At 47.7% G+C, this 20907-nt stretch overlaps 1 protein-coding gene across 1 annotated transcript in view; it reads right to left on the bottom strand.

The window, feature by feature from the left end:
- Positions 1–20540, bottom strand: part of BEND4 (BEN domain containing 4) — a 33117-nt gene extending 12577 nt beyond the window's left edge. The window contains exons 1-2 of the mRNA XM_062213693.1: positions 20057–20540; positions 11029–11595 (exon numbers count right to left, since the gene is read on the bottom strand). Of these exons, the coding sequence (XP_062069677.1) occupies positions 11029–11595; positions 20057–20540 (1051 nt within the window). The remainder of the gene's footprint in view (positions 1–11028; positions 11596–20056) is intronic.
- Between the last annotated feature and the right edge of the window lie 367 nt (positions 20541–20907).

The raw sequence follows: 20907 nt of genomic DNA, 5'->3' as shown, positions 1-20907 counted from the left end.
CTTTCAAATAAATAAATAAATCTTTAAAAATAAATAAATAATTCTTTCAAAAACTTTAAAAAAAGAGAAGCACTTTGGTATGATTTTTCTTTTGACAGTATCAACTCTGTCACTTATTCTCTATGCCATCCTTGGCAAATTACTTAGTCCCTCTGTGCCTCTGTTGTCTCACCTGTAAATCTGGAATAATTACCCATTGCATACCCTGGAGGGTAGCAGCACCTACTCTGCACCTACTCCTAGTGCTTTTTACTCTCTTAAAATGTCCTGGTATCCAGAAACTGTCTTTATTATCACTTTTTAGTCTTTTAGAAAATGACACCAGTGACAGAAATGATCAGAACTGCATAATCTGAAGCTGGTTCTCTATAGTTTGCAGCCTCCTGAGTGACTACAGTTGATCGTCACTCCCGAATTCTCTATTTGCAAATTTGCTCACTTGTTAAAACATATTTGCAACCCTCCAAACAGTGTATGTCATGCTTTTGCAGTTCTTTGCACTCATGTGCAGAGCAAGGAGAAATCCGAGTCGTGTGACATGCACATATCCCCAGCTGAAGCTGAACAAAGTTATCTTCTCTTCCTGTTTCAGCTCAGACACCCCAAACAAGTGTCCCTAGCTAGTCTACTTAGTGCTATGCTGTTTTATTTTTGCTTTTTACTGGTGATTTCACTGTTTAAATGGCCAATTATGGTGCCGGAGTGCTGTTTAATGTTGCTAACAGGAAGAAGACTATGATGTGCCTTACAGAGAAAACAGGTGTGTTAGAGAAGCTCAGGCATGACTTAACAGAGCTGCTGCCACAAGTTCAACGTTGATCAACCAAAAACAAATATTAAATAAGGTATCTTTAAACACACACACACAGTGTGTGATCAGTTGATGAAAACGTCCACAGACTCGCAGGAATCGAGCTCTGTATTCCACCCAGGAGTAATGTTTCAGCATTCATTGACTCAGGGTTCACCAGTGACTTCTCAGAGCAGGAGAACTGGCTGAAGATCAAGGGTGGGAGGGTACACACTAGACGTGGAATGAGACGGCTTAGCGTGTAGTCCCGGTCTGCAGTTGACATCACCTACCCAGATCTCAACCTCCACGTCTGTTAAATGGGAATGACGTTAGTTGTCGCCCCAGAGTTATAAGAAAAACTTGAGATGATCACAGTGTATGCTTCAGAAAGTAGAAGGCCCTATAAAAGTATCAGCAATACTCTTCAATAAATGGTCCTAGAAAACTGGATGTGTATACACAAAGGAATGAAATTAGATCCTTATCTTACACCACACACATACAAATCAACTCATAATACATAAATGACATTTAAATGCAAGACCAGAAACTTTATAAAACTCCTAGCAGAGGGGGAGGTCATTTGGCCTAATGGTTAAGATACCCACGTTCCACATCTGAGTTCATGGGTTCAGCATCCGGCTCCTGACCCCAGCTTCCCACTGATGCTGACCCTGGTTGACAGTGGTGCTGACTCCAGTGATTGGGTTCCTGCCGCCCATGTGGGAAATGCAGATTGTGTTCCTAGGTCCAGTCCCAGCCCAGGCCGCTGGAGGCACTGGGGGAGTGAACCAATGGATGGAAACTCGTGTGTGTGTGTGCACGCGCACGCACACACACGTGTTTCAAAGAAAACTCCAAGAAAGGAACACAGGGGAAATGCCCCTGAACATTAGCTTTGGCAATGATTTTTTGGGATACCATGCCAAAAGCAGTAGTCACAAAAGCAAAAACAAATAAAAGAACCTACATCAAACTAAAAGCTTCTGCACACAAAGGAAACAATCAACAAAATGGAATAGTATGAAGTACTATTAGCCTATTCTATATTAGTATGAATTAGCCTACGACTCGGAAGAATATTTGCACACTATGTATGTGATAAGAGGTTAATATCTGAAATATAAAGAGCTCACACACACACACACAAAATAGTAGAAAAACAAACAGGTCAATTAAAACAACTGCAGAAGACCTGAAGAAAATTGCCTCTCTTCTATCCTTCTACCTCCTGCTTCCCTGGTAATCACTGTTGTGCTCTCTCTAGATATCTGAACTATACATAAAAATCACCAACAAGTACATGAAAAGGTGTTCAACACCATTAATCATCAGGGAAATGCAAATTAACATCACCTAATCATCTCAGGCTCATTAGGAGGGGTTACTATCAAAAAGTCAAAGGATAACAAATGCTGGCAAGAGTGTAGGGAAAAGTGAATCCCAGGGGTCCAGCAGAGTGGGGCAGTGGGTTAAGCCACTGCTTGCAACATCAGCATCCCATATTAAGAGTGTTGGCTTGAGTCCTGGCTGCTCCACTTCCAATCCAGCTCCTTGCTAAATGTGCCTGGGACAGCAGCAGATGATGGTGCAAGTATCCATGTGGGAGACCCGGATGGAGTTCTCTGGCTTCAGCCTGATGCAGCCCTGGCCATGGCAACCATCTTAGGGAGCAAACCAGCAGATGGAAGATCTCCCTGTCCCTCTCTCTCTGTACTCTGACTTCCAAAACTTAATAAATATTTTTTTTAAAAATTAAAAACAGTACTATCACAGGACTCAGCGATCCTTGTTCTGGGAAAATATGCAAAGGAAATGAAATTATCACCTTGTAAAGATAGCCATACTTCCACATTCAGTGGTAACATTGTCCATTGACAGCCAAGATATGGAAATGACCTCAGTGTCTCTGGATGGGTGAATGGGTAAAGATACCACGATGGAGTATTATTCAGCCTTGAAAAGCAATGAGAACTGGTTATCTGCCACAACATGGATGAGCATGGAGGATATCATGCTAAATGAAACAACCCAGATACATGAGTCAAAATGCAAGGTTACTTCTAAAAGCTCAAGGAACAATGGAATTAAAGGTAAGTTTATTTTGCTGCAAAAAAAAAAAAAAATTGAAATCTAGTTTTTTTCTTAATATGTATTTTCCATGAACTTTTTAAAAAAATTTAAAAAAATTTTTTGACAGGCAGAGTGGACAGTGAGAAAGAGACAGAGAGAAAGGTCTTCCTTTTCCATTGGTTCACCCCCCAATGGCAGCTGCAGCAGGCACACTGTGGCCGGTGTACCGCGCTGATCCTAAGCCAGGAGCCAGGTGCTTTTTTCCTGGTCTCCCATGCAGGTGCAGGGCCCAAGGACTTGGGCCATCCTCCACCGCACTCCCGGGCCACAGCAGAGAGCTGGACTGGAAGAGGAGCAACCGGGACAGAATCCAGCACCCCGACCGGAACTAAAACCCCGTGTGCCGGCACTGCAGGCAGAGGATTAGCCTATTGATCCATGAACTTTTTGAAGACCCCTTCTATTTAATGATCTCATTTATATATAAAATCTTAAAAAAAAAAAAACCCCACAAACAGGAAATTCAAATACACAGAGGACAGGTGACAAAATCACACTGTACACAGGATTCATGCTAAATGGGTACATTTTAGCTCCTTGCGCACACACACACACACACGTACACACACAAAGGGATAACTGTAAAATAATGAATTCCTGTATCTTGTAACATGTTATATACCTTAAGTATACACAATAAAAATACTTTTTTAAAAAAAATCAAGAATAGACATCTCTTTCTTACATAGCACTTAGAAAATGTCAAAGTATTTCCAATGTGTTGTAATTAAATGATTACTTTGGAAAAAATTTAAAGGTCTGCATTTTTAAAAAAGATTTATTTATTTATTTTGAAAGTTATATAGAGAGAAGGAGAGACACAGAGTGATGCAGAGAAAGATAGAGAAGTCTTCATCCACTGGTTCACTCCCCAAATGGCTACAATGGCTGGGGCTGGGCCAGGGTGAAACCAGGAGCCAGGAGCTTCTTCCAGGTCTCCTGCCTGGGTGCAGGGGCCCAAGCACTGGGGCCATCTTTTGCTGCTTTCCCAGGTGCATTATCAGGGAGCTGGTTCAGAAGTGGAGCAACCAGGACTCAAACTGGTGCCCACATGGGATGCCGGCATTGCAGGATTAACCTGTTATGCTACAGTGCCAGCCTCACTTTGGAAAAATTTTAAAAATTACATTTTGATTCTAAGACCCACTAGTTTTCATATTTTAACATCTATGAACTTTTTTTTTTTTTTTTGAAAAAGATAATGGCACTATACAATTAAGACCTGCTGCTTCTTTCTTCCACCCTTAGTGGCAAGGGAAGGTGAGTGTGTCTCACATTCGATGGTGTCTCAGCTGAGATGAAATGTGGCATTTTGTATCCAGCCTCCTGCACACCCTTCATTGGTTCAGTGTTGGTTATAGACTCTCCAACTAAAAGAGGTGATGTTAAAGCTTCACCCATCACTTTCCTTTTTTAAAGAACCTCTCAGCTCTTCATGGTCCTGGTCCAAATGTCCTATTCTGTGGCTTTTGTTTGTTAGCACATAGCATTTTCTTTTCAAAAGCTTTAACTTTTTTAACAGGCTTTCTAATTTCTAGTGTGATGACTTAATACAAAAGAGAACGTGCCAGTGCCATTTCTGGGGGGTAACAAGTTGACCGCCAATGGCTTCTGGTGGTGGGGTCTAAGACTGTGTCAAGTATTTTACCAACACCACAGGGACACAGGGCCTCTTGGGTGGCATCAGCCGTAGTGCATGTGCCCGACCTTCTTCTTGCAGAGGTCTAATGCCTTCCTTCTGTACTTTCAGAGCTGCCCAAATGCAATCATTTCTTCGTGTACACTGATAGGCTCCTTCTTTTAACTCCCACTTCAAGAACTGCTTCCTGGTAGGAAGGCTTTATTTCATGAAAAAAGGAAATCAGTCTCCGAGGCCTCCACAGCCCTCCCCCGGAGAGGCAAAGAAGGGACAGGGATGACATCTGGGCTCCAGCCCGCTCGCCACTGAGACTGCCTCTTCCTTTGTACTCAGCACGTTGCCCAGTTGTACAAAACCACTGCGCGATGGGGACATTCTACTGTCTGTCCAGGGACGTACTGACCTAGGACCATGGGGACCTACAGGAGCACAGCTTAGGGAAAATCCACCCCAAGGGGCCGGCGTTGTGATGCAGTGGGTAAAGCTGCAATCCAATAGGAGTCCTGGCTGCTCCACTTCTCATCCAGCTCCCTGTTAATGGCCTGGGAAAGCAATAGAAGGTGGCCCAAGTGCTTGGGTCCCTGCTACCCATGTGGGAGACCCAAAAAAATCTCCTGGCCTCTGGCTTCAGCCTGGCCCAGCCCCAGCCACAGCTATTGCTCTGATTTTCAAATAAATAAATAAATCTTAAAGAAAAAGAAAATCCACCCCAATTATAGAGGGGAGCTATTGTTTGACAAAATAAACCCTTTAGTACGCACAAAACCAGTGTACTGTTTACTGAACTTGCCTTCTAAGGGGTACCTAAAATTCGCAGATTTGGGCCAGCACTGTGGCATAGTGGGTTAAGCTGCAGTGCTGGTATCTCACGTGGGCACTACTGGTTCATGTCCTAGCTGCTCCACTTCAGATCCAGCTCCCTGCTAATGTGCCTGGGAAATTAGCAGAAGTTTGCCCAAGTTCTTGGGCCCCTGCGACCACGTGGGAGACCTGGGTGAAGCTCTTGGTCCTGGCTGGCTTTGGTCTGGCCCAGCCCTGGCATTGCAGCCACTTGAGGGGGTGAACCAGCAGATGGAACATCTCTTCTCTGTCTCTCCCTCCTTCTCTGTAACACTGCCTTTCAAATAAATAAAGCAAAGAATAAAATTAGCAGATTCCCTCCCTGCTAATATATCCAGTAAAGAGTGGATTTTTGGGTGACCACCTACACTAAGGTTTGTTGTTTCCCCAAAGGTGGGATTTGGAAGATGAAAGTGGGAGGGCGGAGAGCCTCTGTGTGATCAAGGTTTTGGCTCCAAGACAAACTTCACTTTCACCACTTCCCAGCACTGAGACTTCCCTAGGAAACACTGACCTGGGATGAGCAATCACAACATAGCTAACATTCCCCTCATTTTAAACTACTTTCTTCCATGCCTAACTGCTGAACTGGCTTTTCATCTGGATTACTGGGTTTCCATATGTGTTGTGTGATCTGGTCACAGTTGTCTACGTGAAATGGTTATTGGTTCTTGGCCGCAATGTTTACAGTACCAGCAGTGACCATTAGTCTAATTTCAACCAGTGTCATTCAGCGTCAAATTACCAAGAGGGCTGAACAAAGTGTAGCATTTTTGTCTTTCTGGGAAGTACAGAGCAACAACGAACAGTAGCAGGCTAATGCTGAATTATCCCCCACACAGGTACCTGGCCTGGCATGGGTTCAGGCAACAAGAGGCGGACTGCACCCTAAATTGCTTAGGATATATCAAGAACATGCAGCTTAAATAAATCTTAAAAAGGGGGTGGGGGGCTGGCACTGCTGTGCAGCAGGTTAACCAACGCCCTGGCCTGGGGCGCCAGCATCCCATATGGGCACTGGTTCCAGACCTGGCTGCTCCACTTTCAATCCAGCTCTCTGCTATGGCTTGGGAAGCAATAGAAGATGGCCCAAGTCCTTGGGCCCCTGCACCCATGTGGGAGACCCGGAAGAAGCTCCTGGCTCCTGGCTTTGGATCGGCGCAGCTCTGGCTGTTGTGGCCAATTGGGGAGTGAACCATCGGATGGAGGACCTCTCTCTCTCTCTGCCTCTCCTCTCTCTGTGTAACTTTTTTTTTTTTTGACAGGCAGAGTGGATAGTGAGAGAGACAGAGAGAAAGGTCTTCCTTTTTGCCATTGGTTCACCCTCCAATGGCTGCTGCGGCCGGCGCATCACGCTGATCCGAAGCCAGGAGCCAGGTGCTTCCTCCTGATCTCCCATGCGGGTGCAGGGCCCAAGCACTTGGGCCATCCTCCACTGCCTTCCCGGGCCATAGCAGAGAGCTGGACTGGAAGAGGGGAAACCGGGATAGACTCCAGCGCCCCGACCGGGACTAGAACCCGGTGTGCCAGCGCCGCAAGGTGGAGGATTAGCCTGTTAAGCCACGGCGCCGGCCCATGTAACTCTTTCAAATAAATAAATCTTAAAAAAAAAAAAAAAAAAAAAAGAACATGTAGCTTGTCACAGGCTGAGAATTGGGAACTAGAGGAGAATACTCTGGACATTTGTCCCCTGTGCTCAAACTGTGCAACTCCTGTGAGATAGATGGAACAGGATTCAAGGGCTTCTTAAGGTGGCCTTTTGTGGCCATGGACCTGGATGGCTGCCCAAGTCTTTGCATCCTGGTGACCTCCAGGACATTCTTTACGCCCCCATAAAGAGTCCCTTTAGCGAAACCCACAGAGAACTGTGATTTCCTGATCTGTAGGGGTTCCCACCGTGTGTCAGCTGCAACCTTCCTGACTTGGGGAAACCAAGAATTTTCAGGTTCCAGCACATTCTTCTGGGTTCTATCCGGTGCCTCCCCTGTAATTAGCATCTGCCTGGCATGGGAAGGCTCCAGGACTCTGCATCTAACCTCCAGCTCCAATGCAAAAACACAGATGGATTTACTTTACTTCTTCGTTCTCCCTCACAAGAGCACCACCCTTATCCTAATCCCCAAATGAACCACACCTGCAGCTCTAGTGGGCAAATTTTTTTTTTTTTTTTAAAGTTTAGGTAGGTTTATTTTATTTTATTTATTTTTTATTTTTTTGACAGGCAGAGTGGACAGTGAAAGAGACAGAGAAAGGTCTTCCTTTGCCGTTGGTTCATCCTCCAATGGCGGCCGCAGCCGGCGCACTGCGCTGATCCGAAGGCAGGAGCCAGGTGCTTCTCCTGGTTTCCCATGCGGGTGCAGGGCCCAAGGACTTGGGCCATCCTCCACTGCACTCCCGGGCCACAGCAGAGGGCTGGCCTGGAAGAGGGGCAACCGGGACAGAATCTGGTGCCCCGACCGGGACTAGAACTAGGTGTGCCGGTGCCGCAAGGCGGAGGATTAGCCTAGTGAGCCGTGGTGCCGGCCTTAGTGGGCAAATTCTTTTAAATGAAATGATGGGGAGGGTGTTGGTGTTAGGGTAAAGACCCTGGAAGGGTTGCCCACATCCCAAATCAGTGTTTGGGTTCCAGTCCTGGCTCTGCTCCCATTTCCAGCTTCCTGTTAATGTGCACCCTGGGAGGCAGCAAGTGGTGGCTCAAGTAACTTGGGTCCCTGCCACCCAAGTCAGAGAGCTGAACTGAGTTCTGGGCACCTAGCTTTGGCCTGGCCCTGTCCTGGCTATTGAAGGCTTTTGCAGAGTGAACCACCAGACAGGCGATATGTCTTATTTGTCTTTCAAATAAAGAAAATTTTGAAAAATAAAAAATAAACAAGGAGTGGTCATTGTGGCAGCAAGTAAAGCTGCTGCCTGCGACACTGGCATCCCATATGGGCACTAGTTCAAGTACTGGTTGTTTCACTTCCAACCCAGCTCCCTGCTAATGGCCTGGGAAAAGCAAGGTCTCTGCCACCCACGTTGGAGAGCTGGATGAACCGCCTGGCTCCTGACTCTGGCCTGGCCCAGCCCTGACCATTGTGGCCATCTGGAGAGTGAACTACAGGATGAAAGATCTCTCTTTGTGTCTCTCTTTCTCTGGAATGCTTTCAAATCAATAAATACATAAAAAAAAAAAACCAAAACACAACAACCAGTAAGTAAACCAATCAGGGGTGGGAGTTGTGGCACAGTGGATTAAGCTGTCGCTTGGGATGCCCTTGTCTCATACTGGATTAAAGATTGTTTTTTAATTTTTTTAAAAAAGGCTACTTATTTTCATTTTATTTCGAAGGTACACACACACACACACAGATGGGAACCGTCAGAGACAGCTCATTCATCTGCTGTTTTACTCTACAAATGCTTGCAACAGCTGGAGCTAGGCCAGGCCAAAGCCAGGAGCTGGGAACACAGTCAAGGTCTCCCAATGGGTGGGGGGTGGCAGGGACCCAAGTAACTGAGCCCTCATCGGATCCCTCTGCAGGGTGTGCATTAGTGGGAAGCTGGATCCAAAGTGAAGCTTGTGCTTGAACCAGGAACTCCAATGTGGGATGCAGGTATCCCAAGGGGTGTCTTAACTGTTGTGACACTTGCCCCAAGACTAACTTTTGATTCAGCAATTTTTTAAAAGATTTATCTTTATTTATTTGAAAGAGGGAGTTGCAGAGAAGTAGAGGCAGTGCCTGGAAGTGCCGCCATCTTGAGTGTGGCGACGCGGCTGCCAAACGGTGCAAAGGATTCAAGTCTCCACCTCTGCCCTGGCTGGACCCGCAGTGTCTGGTTGACCAGAGAGAGCCGCTGCTGGAGGAATATAGTAAAAAAAAAAAAAAGAAAAGAAAAAAGAAGTAGAGAGAGAGAGAGAGAGAGAGTTCTTCCATTGCTGGTTCACTCCCCAGATGGCTGAAATGGCTGGAGCTGTGTCAAGCTGAAGCCAGGAGCCAGGAGCTTCTTCCTGGTCTCCCACATGGGTGCAGGGGCCCAAGGACTTGGGCCATCTTCTACTGCTTTCCCAGGCCATAGCAGAGAGCTGGATCAAAATGGAGCAGCTGGGACTCCAGCAGAGCCCATATGGGATGCCAGCACTGCAGGTGGCAGCTTTACCCACTATGCCACAGCGCCAGCCCCACTTTATTAATTACTAAAGTTTTATTTATTTATTTGAAAGGCAGAGTGAAACAGAGAGAGAGAGAGAAGAAACAGATTTTCCATCAGTTGGTTCACTCCCCGAGTGCCCCCAATAGCTGGGGCTAGGCCAGGAGTCCACAATTTTATCTGGGTCTCCCACATAGATGGCTGAAATCCAGGCACTTGGGCCTCACCGCTGGCTCCCAGGTGCATTAGCAGGAAGTTGGAATTGGGAGCAGAGCAGACAGGACCTGAACTAGTACCAGATATGGGCTGCAGGAATCCCATGCGGCAGCTTAATCTGCAGAACCACAATGCCTGCTGTAAAAGCAACTTTCTTCAACATCGCTTCCATTCTAGATTAGCTGCCAAACTGGGCTGAGTGAAGACACTGAGTTAGGAAAAGAACAAAACTTCTATTTATGTATGTATCACCCTTGAGATTTTTAAAATTTATGTGTGTTTAATTTTGAACACAGTGTTCGCATAGTACTACATATATGTCATTTACCAATAAATATGTGATTAAAATGGTTTGAAGATACTATTGTAGCTAATGGTTATTTTCAAATTATTCATTTATTTGAAAGTCTGAGCGACAGAGGGAGAGACAGAGACAGAGATCTTCCATTTGCTGGTTCACTCTCCAAATGCTTGCGCCAAGAGCTAGGAACTCTATCCAGGTTTCTCATGTGGATGGCAGGAACCCAAATACCTAGGTCATCATCTGCTGCCTCCAAGGAACATCAGCAGGAAACTGGATCAGAAGCAAGGAGCAGCCAGGACTCAAATCAGGCACTCAGACATGGGATGTGGGAATCCCAAAATGGTGGCTTAACCCACTGCCACTGTACCACAATGCCTACCCCTAGCTAATGGTCTGTCTTTTGCAAAGCCATAGACATGAATTCAAAGATAAAAGTGAAATCAGTTCTTTCCCAAACAGTGAAAGAAGACAACTTAGCTACCGAGAGGTCTTGCAGTAAAGATGACTTTACTACTGTGAAAATCTGTAGTCTTTTAAGAGGCAGGAAATGCCTTACATTTAGCCAGAGACATGAATAGTTTGGGGTCAGCTTAATTACTCATCTATCTTTGACCTACCAATTTCAGTTTACAGTTTATTAACTTTAAATGCGAGTGTTCATGCTAAAAAGTGACTATGCCTGTTGAAACTTAACCAAAAAAGCAAGGGGAATTGTTGGAACAGAAGAGGCCATTTCCTTTGTTGAGTACTGCTATAGCCCTGCTCTGGAAATACTGTCTGTCTTAATTTCTACAAGACCACGTTTTTAAAGGAAACATGGGCTCACAGTCCTTGAACCAGCTCATTGTCAAGGCACCGCCTCTAGAACTTGTGTGTCAATGGAGACAACTTTTACCCAACAATTCTATGTGACAAGCAAGAGAGGCCTGTGGCTCATTCTGAAACTTCCTGCCTGGCATAGGATAGGACTCCTACCTGGGATGCTCTCAAGTTTCCTTCTGAGTTCTTCATTTTCTTGTTGTAGTGAAATAACCTCCTGCTCCAGCTCTTGGCATCGAGGACAGTAGCCTTCCTCCTCCTCCTCCTCTTCCTCCTCTGGCAGTGTGGAAGACGATGGGTGACCGTGGGATTCGGATGTTGCTGGGGAGGTCCAGCCACCTAGTGTGTGCACCGGGGAGGTGGACAGGGGATCCACGTCAGCCAAGTGGCCATACTCGCTGACCGATGAGGTGTTAGGAGTTGGAAAGCTCCCCGAGAGCAGGTAATTCTGCAGGGAGTCAGTGAAAACTCTCAAGAAGGCAGAGGTCTGCTGTTTCCTTTGCATATATTGCATCTCGATGTCTACATTGTCTGAGGTCTGACTGTGGACCCCTTTCCCAACGTGACACTGCTCCTGTCTTTCGTTATAATTTGAGCCTTCTTGCTTTACGCAAGAAATCATGGATTGAGAATGGTTGGAGTCCAGAAGTTTTCCTCCACAATTTAATAGGCTAAGAACTCGACTGCACTGCTGGGCAAAGGCATCCAAGATCATCCGGCTCTCTGCAACAAACAAAAAGACACAGCAGTGACCAACACGCAAGGGTGAGGGATGAGGAAGATGTTCAACACTAACATTATTTACGCATAATCGGAGAGTAAAGTCTACTCTTTCATAAACCAAGATGACCCAGTGAATCCACTGTTAACAGGACACCCCGCTTTCTGCGGTCCTGCAACTGGTGGGGTACCTTCAGTCCCTTACTCTAGGACATGGCGGGATCGTGACTCTGGGTCCTTCATAGGTATTTCGGTCCGTGGCATCCACTGGCCTGCACAGGTCTGGACTCACACCTTTGGCTTTATAAATACCCTTTCTCTAACGAATCGAAGCGAGCTACTACAGACTCAATTCCTCATTGATAGAAGGGCTTACAGCAATCATTACTGCTATTTCTGGAGTGCCCTCATGCCCTTGCCATTAATCAGCTGATACAATCCCTGTCGACAGTACGTAGCTCCCAGATGCACACTGGAGAAGAAAGATAAGTCTTTGTGAACAGCTCACTGAGCTAAAACAAAGAGTGAGCCTATAGGCAATGGATGAGCACAAAACAATACCGTACACGTCATCCAATATCAGCATTCATGGCCCTTCTTTTAATTTACCCCTCACTTGGATTTCTTGTCAAAGCCAATGTTTTGGCTGACCAAGATCAGTACCATCTGCAAGTCAGCAGTGTTTCTTCTTGGAACCTCTTTCATTAGACTGCCGAATCTCCTACAATGGCACGTGCTGTGGGAGCCAGGTAACACGCATGTATGAACTTTAAAGCATACTAATTGTCAAGCAGTGAAAAGCAAAAAGCAAACGGAAAGCAATCAACCCACTGCGAAAACAAAGGAGGAAAAAAAGCCCTGCAAATTGTGAAAGTGTGATTTTAACTTCATTCGTCCAAGGGTCCTAAGGTAAATGTCATCGGGGCAGCCTCTCGTTGGCTAAATACCGCCTAGAATGGACTATCACACACAGAGAGGCAGACTCTCTAGGGCACAACACAGACGGACCAGGACGCCTCTCACTTCCTCTCCTTCTTTCCTAGAATAAGGGCAACACACAAAGTATTGGAAATGTTAGATGCCAATTGTTTCTGATAAAATGTAGCTAGGTAGTGCCTCTCTAAAAGTGCTGACTAGTTCATTTTTCCCCTAGGGGGAGAAATCTCTTTTAAAATAATAGTGAGATGCTCAAGGGTTTCTATGGGAGTACACAGAAAAATCCTCTAGAAAACCCAGCATGCGGACCGGTGCTGTGGTGCAGCAGGTTAAAGCCCTGGCCTGAAGCACCGGCATTCCATATGGGTGCCGGTTCTAGTCCCGGCTGCTCCTCTTTTGATCCAGCTCTCTGCTATGGACTGGGAAAGCAGTGGAGGATGGCCCTAGTCCTTGGGCCCCTGCACTCGCATGGGAGACCTGGAAGAAGCTCCTGGCTCATGGCTTCGGGTTGGCACAGCTCCGGCTGTTGAGGCCATCTGGGGAGTGGACCAGCGGATGGAAGACCTGTCTGTCTCTACCTCTCTATATAACTCTGTCTTTCAAATAAATGAAATAAATCTTTACAAAAAGAAAGAAAAAAAAAAAAAAAAAAAAGAAAACCCAGCATGCTATTGCCAATGAAGTCAGACTTCAAGAGACTTCAGTGTACAGGCTAGCACTGGCCCAGCAGTTATGCACTGATGAGATGCCCGTGTCCCATACGAGGGTGCCTGGGTTCCAGGCCAGTCTGTTTCTGATTTCAGATTCCTGCTAACGCACACCCTGGGAGGCAGTGGTGATACCCAAGTAGTTGGGTCTCTGCCACCCACGTGGGAGGTGGGTTAGGTTCCTGCCTCTGGGGCATTTGGGGAGTGAACCAGTAGGTCTCTTTCTGCTTCTCAAATAAATGTGTTTTGTTTTTGAAGACAGACCTCATTGCAACACTCAATGCTCCACTGTATTCTTTTTTCTTATTCTTTCATGAAGTTCACTAAGGTACTGGGGGACAGGGACCCAAACACCCTTTCCCAACTACTTTATAAGAGTTTATACAAAGCCTGCAGCACAGTGCCTGGCACACTGAAGCATCCCTCACATCTTCTAACTCTATAGAAGATACTTCCAAAGGTTCACAGAACATGCAATTAAGAGATATATTTGGGCTGGTGCCGCGGCTCAATAGGCTAATCCTCCACCTGCGGCGCCGGCACACTGGGTTCTAGTCCCTGTCGGGGCGCTGGATTCTATCCCAGTTGCCCCTCTTCCAGTCCAGCTCTCTGCTGTGGCCTGGGAGTGCAGTGGAGGATGGCCCAGGTGCTTGGGCCCTGCACCCGCATGGGAGACCAGGAGAAGCACCTGGCTCCTGGCTTCCGATCAGCGCTGTGCGCTGGCCACGGCGGCCATTGGAGGGTGAACCAACGGCAAAGGAAGACCTTTCTCTCTGTCTCTCTCTCTCCCACTATCCACTCTGCCTGTTTAAAAAAAAAAAAAAAAAGAGAGAGAGAGAGATACATTTGTTCTGGCACCAAAAAAATTAGAAAACGAGTCAGAGTTTTTTCCCCACAATATACATTTTCCATAAGCTTTTCCTTTTTTAAAGATTTATTTATTCATTTGAAAGGCCAAGTTACACAGAGAGAAGGAGAAACAGAATAGAGAGACCTTCTATCTGCTGGTATACTCCCCAAATGGCTGCAAAGGCTGGAGCTGGCCTGGTCTGAAGCCAGGAGCCAGGAACTTCCTCTGGGTTCTCCACATGATGCAGGGGCCCAAGGACTTGGACAATCTTCCATTGCTTTCCCAGGAGCATTAGCAGGGAGCTGGTTCAGAAGTGGGGCAGCCAGGACCCATATGGGATGCCAGGACTGCAGACCAGGGCTTTAACCCATTGCATCACAGCACCAGACCCCTCATGAACTTTTAGCTACCATTCCAGAATTCCTGTGAAACACCCCCAGGCAGATCACAGAGATCAGACCTTTTCCATTCAGGAGAGGGTCACGGACTGCACTGGGCTGTGAGGGCTACACGGAGCCTTGAGAAACGCCTCCTGAATGCATGGCGGGGACACTTGTTAAGTAGAGGTCCTTAGTCTACAACATTTCTAGGTTTCCCTGGCTGGGCCGGCGGTAACAGGACCACTTTCACCAGGCCAAGTGTCCACACAAGACAATTTTCTTCTCCAGATAGCACCATATCACTCTCCAGGGGCAGTGCTACCCATGGACTTGAACAGGAAGACCCCAGCCCGGCCGTCCTCCTATAGCTCACCCTCTCTCCCCAGGTGAGACAGCCAAGATCCAGGAACTCTACTGAAACTTTTAAGTGCCAGTGCTGGCCTTTTCCCTAAGCAACCTGCCCAAAGACAGACCGTGGTACTGGAGCTTGGAAACCCGGATTGGGACAGCCATATCTGTACACGTGAGGTCCATCCTAACAGAGAACGAAGCTAGGAGTGGGCAGAGCATGCTGTGAATTGGCTGCAAATCCCAAAGTCAAACCTGGATGCCACAAAAGTCTGCCAAGGTGGGTTCACAGGGTATGTTTTACTGAACAGTTTGCTAGCTTCATTCATACTTTTTAATTACTTGCTATACGGTATGTACTTTCATCCTGTCTCATAAATATTTGGGTGCCATTTCTTTACAATGATCACATCAACAGAAAGTAAATAGCTGACCCACATAAATCAGGTTTAAGATGGTACACTCTCATTTTTCCCCCTTTCTGGTTTTTTGTTCTTTTATTAGTAAAATCAAAGGCTGATATCGATTGGGAATTTTCAATTCTAGCACAACAGCCGTTTTCATTCATTTTAATCCTATAATCCTATTCTAGACCTGAAGTTGTATTTACTGTTTGCATTTTAATCAGCATGGTCCCAATTGATTTACAACCTATACACATTAAACATAACCTTGATGAAAGGGACAAAATAGGAAGGGAAAGGCTAAAATAGAATTGTCTAAAAAGAACTACTCCAATATATTTGTTCAATGCCCTACAAAACACTCAGTAGTTTTAATCATATTGATGAATTACATTATGGCATGGATTTTAAGGGAAAAAAAATCTGACTTAGGGACAAGTGTGATTTGTTTTCTTAATTGAAGGATAAACTCATAACCTGCTGAGAAAAAATCATTATGTAATATGCTACATTATGAAGATAATCTATTAAAGTGCACTCAGGATATCAGAGAATAGCTACAACCATAAAATAGTTCTTTCCTGCAGTTTTTAAAATACTTCATTCTGAATTGGTTCTCAGAACTGATATATACAAAAATAGCAACTGCAATCCTTAAAGTTGAATTTTTCCTCTTTCCCATACTTTGAAATATTTGAATAGTCCTTTAACACCGAAACATGAAAAATATTACTATTACGCTGGTGGGAAACAGCAAATCTCTCCACTTAATACACATTCCAGCAAGCAACACTTCACCTTTCTAGACAGGATATAATTAGAAATGCAAGTTCTGTGTGTTGTCCATTATCACTAAGAAATGGAGAAAACTTCTGTTTTCATATGAATACAATTCAATGGCTACTGATCCATGATTCTTAATTGAGCCAAGTGTGAACATGTATTTTGAATTTTTTTAACTCTTTTTTTTTTCCTTGTCATAAAATGCTCTACTCAAGGGATAGCTGGAAAGTATAAAGTCAACAGTTGACAAAGGGGCTTTGAAATTGTCTACCTTACCCTTAACTTTCCTAAATTAAACACCATAAAATGTTAATCAATCACAATCACAATGCACTCTAAAATGACTACTACTAATTTGTTTTCCCTTATTGTGCAGCCTGTTAGAAGATAGAATCAGACTGCAAATTGTGCCTAGTCTGATTCTAAAACCTGTACCTATGATTTCTTTTAATTAAAAAATTTATTTCTTGCAATTCCTCTTAATTTAAGTGGTTTAATCCACCCTAAATCTGATAAGTGAATAAGAGGAGTGATGGGAAGTAGGCAATCAAACAGAGTCTCCCTACTTTAACCTCCTTCTTTGTAAGTAAAGCCTTGAATGGAATTTGCCCATCACCGCAGATCCCCTAGAGAATTCTGTTTCTATGAAGGAGATCACAGTAGTCAAGATTAGTGGTAACCTTTTGATTTTAGCCCAGTGAAGGGTGAAATATATTAATATTAAAAACGCAGAAGCACAGATTTTATTTTAGTGACCTACTCTCACATATCCATATATTATATCTACCAAAAGGATTTCCAACTACTTCAAAATAGGTGATTTCCTTAAAACACCAGTTTAACTTCTTTTTCACAGAAGACTCCATGGGCTAGAGAATATAAGTCAGAAAACGAAAGCATCTTTGGAAGCATCACCCTTGTCTTAAATCAATGAATAATGTCTTTCTTAAAAAAATGCCATCTAATTTTTTTTTCCATAATGGCAAACATCAACACAGCAAAACAGGATGCAATTTTTCTAAATAAATAAATCAATGATGTGTCAAAAATTAACAGATGAGTTAATATACTCGGTGCTATCAAAACCAGATGGTGCTTCCTAATATTCATCCTGCTCAGTCAATCCCTGAATATTTTCTGGACCATCGGTATATAAAATAGGATGCTGCTATTTGTGATGGCAAACAAAAGCAATCATGCCTGCCAAGCACATACTATAACAGGCAGCATTTCAGCTCTGCTAGACAGAAAGTAATTAGAATGCTTTTAATGTCCAAAAGAATGATGCTGATAGGCTGCCACAGATGTGTAGATTTATGAATATTTATATGGTGGTTTATAGCTGACACTTTTATCAGTTGAAGAAGATAAAATATCTGCCTGACTCAAAAGCTTGACAGTCAGGTTAATAAAATCTCATTAAAGAGAATGACCTATGCAATTATATAGGATTTATTGTAATTCATTTTTGATTGTACTCTGCTTAAAGATGCAATTTCCCATTTCCTGATGCCAAATTTAGGTTGCATATCAAGATCTACGTGGGTTTTAACTCTAAGCCTCCCACAGAGGAAAAACATGCTTTTAAAACCAAAGCGTCTTACCTCTTTTAAGAAAAATTACACTCTTCACAAGATTTTATAAGAATGTTGAAAAAACCCCATTTTTAATCATATATTTCTCTTCCCAATGGTTTATGGCTGCTCCTGGCAAGCAGAGATTCCCGTCAACCTTTTCATCTCCTCCCTGCCCTTACTCAGTTATGCCTCTTCCATCTCTGACTCATTTCATCACACGTCTTCATGATCTTCAGTTTGCTTGGTGGCCTGAAATGCTACAATTGCACTTTTGTGAGGGTGCAACAGGCAAAGCACACCCCACTGCCACCCAGTAGGCTTAACTAGCCAAGGTGTGCCACATCCTCATTGGCTCAAAGTGGAACCACGGGCTCCTCAAAGAACCAATCAGCTCTTCAGGTGGTTCTTCACCTAATGGTCACTCACATCACCGCGCCTGTCACGAGATGGCTTTGTCCATCAGTGACCCACATTATGACCATGCTGCCTGTCTAGTCCATGGCTTCCTCCCCAGCCCCCAGACCATTTTCCTACTGTGTGGAAAAAACCTACCATTTAATTCCCATCTTTCCAAAAAGCACTGGCTGCAACCAAACTTACCCCAGTCTACGTAACCTCTTAAAAACAAAACAAAACACAACCTTCGGAATACAAGGAAATACAGGAAGGTTTGATGGGCATCAGAAAGCAACGTTACAGTCCCTTAGATGCAGTGGTATTATGGTTTCCGCCAGGGGACCTAAAGGAAATAAACTAAATAGGACATTTGAAGAATGACTGAAAGAGAACATTAGGAGCGGGGAAAAAGAACCTCCAAAAACTCCACCTGGAGGGAAGGAGGGCCAGTGACCGGTGCAGAGAGGAGCAGCTACAGGGAAAGGCCAGGTGAAGATTATGGACGTGAGTGGAGACAAGAGGGGACAGACCCACAGTGCATGAAGGCAGGTTCAAGATGGAAAAGGTGGAAAAGCCCAGAGTGAGGGTGGAAAACAGATCACAGCCTCAACGGGCCAGATGCAGGAGAAGGGGCCCCAAAGAACAAGGTGGTGGGGCCGAGGCGGCCCAAAGGCATAAGGAAAACCACCCCCAACCGTGGAGACCTACACAAAATCAAGGACACGCGGACCTGAGGGAGCAAACGTGGCCATAACCAAGCAGTAGAACTCACATCCAGAGAGAAAGCTCACGGACCTCGGGAAGAAAGCTCAAACAGAAGCAGTGGGCAAGCAGCCCAACGAGGAACACGCACACAACGGACGGCTGGGCCAGGGGCGCCGGCACACAGCAAGCCACGCGGAGGCCACGAAGAGCCCCACTCAACCCCGGCCGCGGCTGCGAACCCGACAGGACGGGACAAGAGCAAGCCCTCCCCCAGAACCTGGAATTAGATTTTCCTTTTGCAGACCCATCCTTCACGTGTCATAATATTGACAAGCAACAGCACAGTTAGCATGGGCACCTATAACTCACTAACAGACAATGCTCTTTCATTTTCAGTAGGAGAAACACGGTGCACGGATCTGCACAACCTCGGGGTGGGGGGTGGGGGGGGGGTGGGGCTCTCAAGTGCCGTCAAAGGCCCCAGCAGGAACTTCTGAACTGAAGGGCAGATAAGCTGTACCCTGGAAGCTAGGGATGCCCCGGGGCGCAGGCCCTGGACTGTGGCCTCTCCACTAGCCCCTGCCCCTCCAAGCAGCCGGCCCTCCCCGGGATAAAGGGCGGAGATCTCGGACCACGCGGTGGGTGGTTCAAGGTTCAAGTGCGGATTCGGACGACACAGTCATGAGGGACAGAACCCCGCGGCGCCCCCACGGGGACAGCGGGGGGCCGACGATGTGGGCGTCGGGACCCGAGGAGTACGCCGGGCTCTCGGGGCAGCGGGACATCCCCCCAGGCAGCGCACCGCGGGGCTGCCACGGAGGAGCCAGGGGTCAGACGCCCACGGAGACGGCGCGCGCTCCAGAAGCACGCGCGCCCGGGGGACACGGACAGCGCCCGCCAGGGCGCGGGCGTGCACCAGAGACGCCAGGGCAAGAGGCTCGGGAGAAACACCAAGCCAGGTGCAGGGAAGGCGTGGAAGCGCAAAAGTGAAGCGGCGGACGGTCACGGGCGGGCGTCCCCGCGGGGCCTCCCGCGCAGCGCCAGCTTCCCTCAGAGCGGCCGCGGCCGTGGCCGTGGCCCTGGGGCGTCCGCCCCCGACCCGCGGCGGCGCGGTCTCCACGGCGCAGCCGCCACACTTCGGGGCGCGGGATCCGCACGGCGGAGCCACCTGTTAGGCGCACTCGCGCGCCGTCGGAAGCCCGGCACGCGGCGGCGCGGGCAAAGCCTCCAGAAGTTCCGTGCGCGCCTGGGACGCGCGGGGAGGCCACCGCGCTGCGCTCCCAGTTCGCTGCTGCCGTCGGGGGCCCAGCACGGCCCGCCTGAGACCCCCACTTCCCCAGCCGCGGCGAGAAGTAAAGTTGCGCCCAAGAGTTAGTACCTGCGCTGAGCTCCAGGCTGGCGCCGTCGCTACCCGCGTGGCTGCTGCCCGCGGCCGCCGCCGGGCCGGGGCCGTACCTGACGACGGCGGCGAAGGAGGACGACGAGGAGGCGGCGGGGGACGGCGGCGGCGGCGGCGCCGGAGTCCTCAGGTGGCCCTGGGTTGCGGCGGGCGTGCAGGACGGCGACGACGACGAGGCGGCGGCGGCGGCCCGGCCGGGCCCGGGCGGGTAGGGGCTCTGCGCCGGGAACGGCGGCGGCGGCGGCGGCGGCTCGCTGCTGCTGATGGAGCCCGCGGCGAGCGGCGCGAAGGGCGGCGGGGGCGGCCGCACGTGCGGCAGCTCCACCAGGGTGGGTCGCTCGTAGCGCTTGGCCAGCGCCGGTCTCTTGCTGGGGAACGTCTTGAGCACGCTGTAGGGGCCGCGCTGCTTGTAGATTTTGGGGACGCTGGGCCCCTCCTCCGCCGGCTGCATCTCCTCCTCCATGCTGCGCCCCGGGGCCGGTCCCGCGTCGCGCGTCCCCTCCCCGCCGGGCGCCGGGCTCCGAGGCTGCCTCCGCCTGCCGCCCGCCGGCTCGGCCCCTGTGCGCGCGTGTGGGCGGGCGTGTGTCTGTGCCGTGGCCGCCGCCGCCGCCGCCGCCGCCGCCGCCGCCTGTCGCTGAGGCTGGCATCGCCGAGCCCCCGCGCGGGGGGCTGCCGCCCGAGCGCTGATTGACAGGCTGCCTCGCCAATGCCTGGAGGGAGAAAGGAGGTAAAGAGCAAGTGTTTAGGGTAATATCTGCTAATGATAATGGGGGCGGGGGCGGGGCCTGGCGCCGCCGCCGCCGCCGCCCGCGGGCTCGGCCCGCTGGCCC

This window comes from Lepus europaeus, chromosome 16 (assembly GCF_033115175.1).
Source record: "Lepus europaeus isolate LE1 chromosome 16, mLepTim1.pri, whole genome shotgun sequence".
Lineage (NCBI taxonomy): Eukaryota > Metazoa > Chordata > Mammalia > Lagomorpha > Leporidae > Lepus > Lepus europaeus.
This window is presented reverse-complemented; position numbering and strand designations above follow the sequence as displayed.